General features: G+C 40.8%; 1 protein-coding gene and 1 long non-coding RNA gene across 2 annotated transcripts in view; one reads left to right on the top strand and one right to left on the bottom strand.

Annotated features, from left to right (window-relative positions):
- Positions 1-106: 106 nt before the first annotated feature.
- The window catches only part of LOC116700913 (uncharacterized), a 14,065-nt gene continuing 4,753 nt past the window's right edge, over positions 107-9,418 (top strand). Inside the window, exons 1-2 of the long non-coding RNA XR_004334761.1 lie at positions 107-167; positions 594-600. This is a non-coding gene — a long non-coding RNA (uncharacterized LOC116700913). The remainder of the gene's footprint in view (positions 168-593; positions 601-9,418) is intronic.
- The window catches only part of pou4f4 (POU class 4 homeobox 4), a 4,961-nt gene continuing 1,858 nt past the window's right edge, over positions 6,316-9,418 (bottom strand). Inside the window, exon 2 of the mRNA XM_032534362.1 lies at positions 6,316-9,236. Within this exon, the coding sequence (XP_032390253.1) occupies positions 8,304-9,236 (933 nt within the window). The 3' untranslated portion in view covers positions 6,316-8,303. The remainder of the gene's footprint in view (positions 9,237-9,418) is intronic.

The following is a 9,418-nucleotide window of genomic DNA, read 5'->3' as shown; positions in this document are numbered from 1 at the left end:
AAAGGGGAGGTAACCTTGCCCCTTATGACCTCATAAGGAGCGAGATTTCAGATGGGCCCATCTGAGCTTTATTTTTTTCAAAGGCAGTGCAGAATACACACATTATGCCACTTCTAGCCACTAGGGGATCATAGGCTGGCTGGGGGAACACATATTAATGTTAAAATGTTCATGCCATGGGACCTTTAACATCCTTATGTAGCTCTGCTTTTAATAATGTATACTTTAATGTACCTTACGTATGATCTGTGCACTGCATATTTAAGCTGACTATTACAATCAACTTATGTGATATAGTAATGAATATGGTTTTTAACAAAACACTAATGAATAAGTAGTGACCACACTAATAAGTTTATTTACAACTAAATCTGGGTTTGCAGCGCAGGCACTCGGTGACTTGTGTGTTTGTCCACAGGTACTGCTGTAGTAGTATGTGTGTGTGTGTGTGTGTGTGTGTGTGTGTGTGTGTGCGTTCTATTTCCTGTTTTTTTTTAGTTTCTTCTCATGTGTCTTGTTTACTTACTTCCTACCTTGTGTGTTTCCCGTGTTCGAGGTGGTCTGCCCCATGGGTTTCACCTGCTCCCTGTCAGCCCTCATGTCACCTGTCCCTTATTACCACCGTCCTTTTCTTGGCATTCTCTTGTTTCACTGTCGGCTTGTCTGCGTTTGTCCCTGGCTCTCAGTGTATGAAGAAGTGACCCAACATCGCTTAGAGCACCTTAAACTATAGAGGTGATGGATCAGAAAATACTATTTAACAGAAAAAGGTTTAACAATTGTCAGCGGCAGGCAGAAGGCCTCTCCGAGGAGCTGGAGAGGTCACAAAAATGATGCTGCCAGATCATCGCCATTCTGTCTTCTCCTTTTCTATCTCAAAGTCAAATGGCGTGATGTAGCCACCCAGCGCACCCTCACCAACATTGTCGTAGCTGACTCAGGACAGTTCATCCCCGCTGAACGACTTTTCGCCTGCAGTCTCAACACTCATTTACTCACTTTGTCAGGGCCGGAATTCATAAAGCCACTTTCCTTTATTCCTCAAGCTCTTTTGCCAAATCAGTTTTGTAAATGACCTATTTAATTAAAGCTTCATGCTTTTAGTTTGATGCTTTGGTCTAATATGTTGCTCGCTGTTTGTTGAAAAATTGTCCTTACGATGCTGCACCCTGCCTTTGCAAATTTTAATAAATGAAACCTTAAAACCCTGATGATGTATTAGTGTTTTTATCATGTGTTTGTGAGTTGCGTCACACAACTGAAGCACACACTAACGTATGATTTGGTCCTTTGTTGAGTGTGGGCCTACACCATAGAAGCTAAACGTCACATTATCTCCCATAGGTAACCCTCAAGACATAAGCACACTGGCTGACTGAAGTTTGAGGATGCGAAGCAAGGGTGTGTGTGTGTGTGTGTATGTGTGTGTGTGCGTGCACATCAGCCTTCTACTGGTTCAAGCTGAAGGAAAGCTGCAGTCTAATTTGCTCTTGTTTGGTTCCGACACAGGAAAACACAGCGGAGGAAAATGAGGCCTCCCGTTTCTTAATTATTTAAATCAAACAATTAACTACCGCTATCCTGGGAAAAGCTCTTTTATCCGCTCATCCACAACAACAACAACAGCCACTGTCCTGGGTGGAGTCTGGAGGAGAAGAGATCACATGGAAAACATCAACCAATAGAGGAAAACAGACATTTTATGTTGTTTTCAATTATTAAACCAACTACTTTAGACTGTACAGGTACTGTGCATCGTGCAGGCTGGGGCCAGAACCCTAAAAAAGAACCCATTTTCTTCAAAGTTTCGGCATCCTATTCTTTTAGTTCATTTTCTGTTGAAAACTTAGCACATAGATTTGTCTAGTGAAACTTACAGCAACATCAAAGATACGTTAATTAAACCCCAATACACTGTCATGAATATCTAAGTAAAAAAGCTGTTATATAAGAACATTTTGGTGTTATTGTGGATGGAAAAATAAAATGAAGTCACATTAAACAATAACTAACTTCTTCTTCCCCATAGGAAAAAGCCACAATATTATGGCTAATTTAGTTCTGTATAATTTGCATCCCATCACTTAGTCTCAGGAAAGACACACTGTTCACATTGATTACACGGTCAATTATATATAATTTATAGGCTTCAACTGGAGAGCTGCTCAACAATTAAACTTTAATGAAGCCATGTACTACATTCTTTGTTATAGACCAACATGGCAGCTACATATCTGGAAATATTGACAAACACACGATACAGAAGTCCATTTCTTTTCCTCTGAACTCAAAATACTATACATCAAACTTAATGATTTACATTTGAATTGGATAAATGTTAGTACTTTTTGAAGAACTTTTAGATTATGGTGCAGGGCACAACTTATTTAATACGTTTTTACCAGCAACTTATAATCAACATACTGTATATTATTAACATTACATGATTTATTATAATGTTGTTGTTTAAGTTGAAAACAAAATGTTACCCTGTTGTCATTGTTTGCCCTATTTTAGTTTAGTTTATTCTTTTTTTTGCTTTGTTTTTTTGTCCGATGGCCTGTGAAAGACCTCAGAGAATTATTTCATGATTGTTTTTTTAAAAGGATACTTCACCGATTGGCATCAAGCTTTGTATCAGTAGAAACCCGGTAGTGTTTTATGTATGACCGTGCTTTCCTCTCTCATGTCTCCCTGAGACCATATTTCTCTGTATTGTGGATCTGAAAAAAAACCTCTGATGACGGAAAAATTGTCATTTCTTGGGATCGGAGGCATTTTTGCTCAGAGGCTGTGGACTACAGCCAGCTAGTTCAGCATGATTTCAACCCACCCATAGGTGGATGAACTCTTTAAAGGAGGCGAGCTGAAGCGAGTCGAGTGTCAGCCATCTTGGAGCTAAGCTACAGCTGTCTCTTTTCAGCAGAGAACAATTATGTGCATTTAACCTACCACGTATGTGTACCACCAGGATACTCAGGTACAGATTGGAGAATATTAGGGAAACTTTATTACAAACAGAAATGTCTATATACTGCGTGAGCTTTGCCTGCTACCTCAGCCAGTGGTGTTGCCCGATGCCGTTAGCCGGTTAAGGGGACATCGACGATGACAGGAACTCCAGCTAGGTGGAAAGCTAACGCTAGACGGCCACCCGTCCAGTAGGCTACATCCTTCTTGCAAGTGTCTGATCATTAGACAACAATGGTGAAGTTTGGGACTGTTAAATGCCAACCAGTCTACATTCCACGCAAATTCACAGCTTTGTTTATATTCTGTGTTTACAGCCCACCGAGCGCTAATGCTACCAATGCATTAGCTGATCTTTACGGTGCCTATAATGTTGTTTTTATATATTTTAAATGTGTAACACCACTTGAACCACGGTGAAATGTTGTTTCGTCTATTCGTTTGAAATGACGTTAAAACACACTTGAATTGACTTGAATGCCTCACTGTCTGTCTATGTCTGTATAAGGTAGACATGGCTTGGGAGTGGACCCGTACGACAGCAAAGCAAGTGCAAGAAGCAAGTTATTGGTGTCTTTCATCCACATGAGCCAAAAACAGATTGCACGGCTTTTATCGGCCTAGAAGGCACCAACTTCTTGAGAAAAATCACATTTCTACAACACAAGTAACCCAATTTAAAGACACATTCATCTTTGCAATGGTGAAATATACCATATATCATCTTGTCCAGGTTTTTGAAGGTGCCAGTATTCTGTGTATTAAATGTTAATATCTTGGTGACTCCAATGAGTGAGTGTTTCTTTGCAGAAATACTGTCCAAACCACTGGACCTGCCCTAAAACTCTTTGTGAAAACCGGAATGGTGAACTTAATGTAATGAAGCTTTCTAGGATCAGTTTACCCTACACTGAAAACACACTCTTTAACACCTTGCAGTCAAAACCAGAGAGCAAAACTCATGTTGCATCTGACAAACAAATTAGGCAATAAAGAGATTTTTTGTATTTCTTCATTTTTCTGGTGACCCGCTGGCTCCTCCATTGGCTCCTCCATCGGCTCCACATTGGGACCAGCTGCTTTAAAGGCCTGTATTAGGTTGCTCCGAGGGGATCGGCCCCGAGATGCTGTTGTACGACAGAGAAAAGCAGCTTCTTAACAAACACACGTAAAAATCAATAGTATCATAACAGCCGATATTTATTATTCATTAATGACTTTATGAGCTGAAACCACCTGCTGAGCTGGCTAGAGGTAAAGACAAAAACGGATAGTATATACATATACAGTATAAATACAGAATACATATATACTGTATATATAAAGGCAGATAGAAGATTACATGCCACTCTTTTTTAACCTCAAGACAAAATGTGCTGCCATATTGATATTCCATTAACCATTTTGTGTTTTCATAATAATAGTGTCATTAAAGGTGTCAGGTTGTTCCTCCCTGCAAGAACATTGTAAAAAGTGAGGTTGTGCAGATCCCATGAGTAACATTATGCACATGTACTGTATATATGCTTTTATTTTGCAGGTAAATCGTGTGTTTAAGGTTTATGTATTTAATGTCCCCTATTTGCAACATACAATTCATTTTAAATATTTCAGCTCCTTTTCTGTGTTTCATTTTTTGTTGTTGTAAAAAACTTTGAGTATCTCAAAAAGTGCTCTGTAAAAAAATGTATTGTAATTATTAGTATTAACAGATGTTTAAAAGTCTGTACGTGTGTGTCTTGTACTTTCAAAGCCTCATGGGAAGAGGAACACTGTAAATGTTTTGGGGTTTCACGGACACAAGTGGAATGCAAATATCCCCCACAAAACACTGCTTTGCAATGTAAAGTTAGGTTATCTGTTTTTAGTCTCTTGAGCTCAGCTCTCCTAATAGAGCTTTGGATTTGCAACATCTGAGAGAAATGTCACTATAGGCTGACAGTTAATGAATGAATGAAATTGACTCTTTGAATTTGAAGTTGAGGGACCGAAACATGTGGAAAATCCAACTTCCTTCATGTGGATCTGTCACCATGCATTACCTCTGTTCATCAGCCAGGTAAAGTTTTCTTTCACGTGTAAGAAGTTGATTGTGAATTCAGAAGAAATATTCTCAGTGCATGCATGGTTGGCAAAAAGCTAAAAGGAGAGGGAGAGTTGACGTCAGGAGTTGTATAGGCTCAGGGCCGTGACATTGAGCTGGATGCAGTCATGTTTCATTTTTTTATGAATTTGGGGGGGTTTTAGATTTTGAAATGTACATGTTGTGCTGTTTTACAAGCTGACTGTAAGGGTTTAAGACACATTATGTCTTTACATTTGACTATTTTGTACATATATACTGCACATATATTTATATTTAGGACAACAAAGTAATTAAAAGATAAAGGCGTCAAGGCATAGTTTTATTCTTGAATTGTCCAAAATGTTTTAAGCACAATTTTAATGTTGCGGAATTGAATTTAAAGAAACTATAATTTAAAAGTTGACGAGATCAATAGATTAAATCAATTAGAGACATTGTTTTTGGTTTATGGTCAAAAAGTGTTGGGTGTCAGAGGGACCATGACCACAGTATTTCCATGCTTCATGGGTGAAAAAAAAAAAAAAAAAAAAAAAAAAAAAAGGAGTCTCTCACATAAACCTGAAGCAAACCATTAGGGGCAGAATAACTGGTGTAGTTCATGTTCTTGGTTCTCTAAAGTTCCGAAAAATGCCTTTTTTATTTAGAAACGGAGCCAATTTATTCGCTTCTGTGCAAGTTTTCTAACTTTGAAAAACAGTGGCTCTTCATCGGCTCTGCTCTCTTGAGTTTTTAAGATATTGTTCTGCCTCAGAGAAACGTTTGTTAGATCTAAAAGCATCAGATCCGAGACCTGCCTGCGCATAGAGCCCTTCATACCCGGCGAAGTTGATCAATATTAGAGTCACTCAAGTATCAAATGCTATTCATCACCGCTGGGAAGCAGCTTTCAGACGGAGCTCCTTCACCTTCAGGCTTCTCCTGTTTCAGAGCAGCAGCTGCTCTCCTCTGCCCGGATCACAGAGACACACACACACAGACGGGCTGCTGCTCATGTTGCAGAGTCCATTAAATCTATCTTTCAAAGATCATTAACACCTCTATCAGCAAACATGGGCCTAATCTGTGGCTGTGATGGTGATACGAAGCTGATCACAGGTATCGATTGGTATGCACACATTTAAAAAAAAAAAATTATAGTGTAAAGTTTGATAAAATGATAACATTTTTTAATGTTATTGCTGTTTGACCCCAGAAACCTGCCTTTTTATTTATTTCGATTCTTTATTTTATTTTCCCCCCAAAAAAGGGCTGTCAGAGGATGAAGTAAAACGTGCACGGTTTATTTCAGCTTCTGTCGCTTACACAGACACATTTAAAGCACACTTTCACAAATGAAATATGTTGTTTTTCTTCTCCAAAATAAATTAAATTCAAATAAATAAGGGCATAATAAGGAAAACAAAACAAAACATAGCGTTTTCTGAGAAGTGTTGAAAAAATATGTATAAATAAGGCCGACTATTTACCTTTATCGGAATATCTACAAAGTGCGCTCCATTAAGGTGTCAGTGATAACAATAATAATAATAATAATAATAATAATAATAACAATAATATGCATAATGATTCATTTTCATGAGGACACAAAGAGGGGAGATAAACAACCTAATAATAATAATAATAATAATAATAATAATAATAATAATAATAATAATAATAATTTGATTGTCAAAGCGTCCTTGCAGTGAACTTGAACATACAACAGGTTTACACATCAGTGAGTCTTCTAGGCCTAATTCACCATTAAACCGGTGGAAGAGAAACAAAAAGAAGAAAACATTAAAAACAAACATAAAATGATCCTACTCGTTCTTTTTTGCGTGTTTTTAAAATCACCATGAACGTGCCAACACTTGCGTAATGAGGTAGCCACACAGCTATACCGTGTGGATGTGTGTATCCGTGCGTGTTTGTGTGTGTGTGTGTGTGTCTCTTCTTATTGCAATGCATTCACTTGGGGGGGGGGGTTGTTTTCATATTTTTGGAGCCATTACGCACAGAAAACAACCATCTCCCCCTTACGAGTAAACCATGCAATGGATTACAGTTATTGTGCCTCATTAATAAGCCACAGATCGACATTTATACTCATTTTGTCCAATCTGTCCCCAAAATCTATTGAATTCCCTACAGAAACAAACACCTGGGAGAAAAGACAGCGAAAATCCAATACATTTCAATGAGCTTTTCCACACACGGAGGTGCAACATAATTATTCACAAATATGTACAATGATAAATATAAAAAAGTTATTCCGACTAAGGAAGATAATATCAGTTATTCCTCGATTCCCGTCATTATTATGCTTATTTTTTGTACAATAATTGCCATATGAATTAATAGGACGGAGCACCGTTTCCCCTCTTATTCCGATACGATGTCGATCCCTCTCTCCCGTCTCTCAGAGAGTATCCGCCTAGTCTGTGGAGAAGCGTAAAGATTTAAGAGTCTCAAGTTTTTGGACAGGAACTCAGTCTTTCTCCCAGTCCCAGTGCTCCGTTTCCACTGTCAGAATTTAAAAAAAAAGGTACACCGTTGAATCCAGTCGTTTTTTGTAACTGCATGAGGCTGAACCTTCCAAAAACAATATATAAAAAAAAGCAAACAGTCCCTGGTTATACTGAGTGGAGATTAATCGACAGGTGTCCCACATTTAAATCTCTCAGCGCCTCTACAATACAGCTAACACTCCAGAGACGTGCAGGTGTTTCTTTGCACACACTTCAAAAGCAAAACGTTACTGAATACTTTCTGTGAAATTATTTCCACAACTGGGATTCAGGCACTGGTGCAAAAATAAAAAAATAAAAATAAAAAGCAGGGCTGTGGATGCTGCTCCTTTGCAAGGTGGACAACACTGTAGTGCAACTTAACAAGACATTTAGTCCATTACTTAGTCAGAAAATGTGATTTTCTTCTTCAAAAGTAACGAATTCAGCCAATGAGGTGAAACAGCATCTTACGTTTTCAGGTGTTAAAGGTTCATTTCAGGAATTCCTGAAAGCAAAGATCCCTTTAAGAACCTTTTAAGAAAAAGAACAAAAATCAAGACTTGATAAGAGATTACATGACTTTTTTAAATGGATATCATTTTTTAAGCCCTGGCTGTGTGTCAAACCGGTCCAGCCCCAGTAACAACAGGCACAACGGTGTACCTTGTTTTTCTGACAGTGTGCAGCAGCTTGTCTCTGATTTGTCTTTTTGTAAAGAGGCCAGAGTCCCGCAGGTTCCCCCAGCCAGCATGGTCTTAGTGCGTCGCAGAAAACTTCATTCGTTTCTGCTTTTGCCTCTGATTGCAAAACCAAACCCGGACCACGTTCTTTTTCAGGTCAAGTTTCTCGGCGATTGCGGCGATCTTCTCCGACGAGGGCCTCGGCTGCACGGCGAAATAAGCCTCCAGGGAGCGCTTCTCCGGGGCCGCGATTGACGTTCGTTTCCTCTTTTTGTCGCCCCCGTTGAAGATCTCCGGCTTGGACATCTTCTCCCTCTGCGCCCTCTCCGCCTCCTCCAACCAGGCCTCCAGGATCGGCTTGAGGGCCACCATGTTGTTGTGCGACAGCGTCAGGGACTCGAACCTGCAGATGGTGCTCTGGCTAAGACACCCGACCCCGGGGATCTTAAGGTTGGCCAGGGCCGAGCCCACGTCCGCTTGTGTCACCCCGAGTTTGATTCGCCTTTGTTTGAACCTCTCAGCGAACGACTCCAGCTCCCGGGGATCGGGCTCCGAGTCTAAGCCGGCGGACCCCAGGGAGCCGTGGGACAGCTGCGCGTGCGGGTGCATGTTCATGGACTGTTGATGGTGGTGGTGGTGGTGCTGCATGTGGTTGATGGCCGACATGTGGGCGGCGTGGGCGGTATGCGAGGCCGTGGAGCAGACGTCCGAGCCGGGCATGCCTCCCAGGGAGATGCCCGGTGTGAGGTGGTCCAGCAGGTCGCCGTCCAGGCCCTGCGCCGACTGGTGGTGCGCCGGGTGGTGGTGGGAGGTGAGCACCGATGGGTGGTGCAGGTGCGCGGAGGAGGAGGTTGGGGTGCAGGTCATGCTGGTCATGGTGGTCATGGTGTGGTAGGTGGCGTCTGGTTTGAACGGATGGCTCTTCTGGGCCACGATGTCCACCGCGGCCAGAGCCTCGGCTCTCTGCAGCAGGCTCTCATCAAAGCCGGCGAAGATGTTGCCCTGAAGCTGCGAGAAGAGCAGAGGCAGACCGGTTAGAGAAGGACCTGGGACAGGAATCCACACATTGACTTTCTTCAATCGTAATCATTATGTGGAGGTGGGAAGGATTCGGAGAAGTTTGGCTATTAGTGGGCCAAAGAAAATGTATTTAAATGTATCTATCTATCTATCTATCTATCTATCTATCT

Source organism: Etheostoma spectabile, chromosome 13 (genome assembly GCF_008692095.1).
Source record: "Etheostoma spectabile isolate EspeVRDwgs_2016 chromosome 13, UIUC_Espe_1.0, whole genome shotgun sequence".
NCBI classification, from domain to species: Eukaryota; Metazoa; Chordata; class Actinopteri; order Perciformes; family Percidae; genus Etheostoma; species Etheostoma spectabile.
Note: the sequence above shows the minus strand (reverse complement) of the source record. Positions and strands in the feature narration are given on the sequence as shown.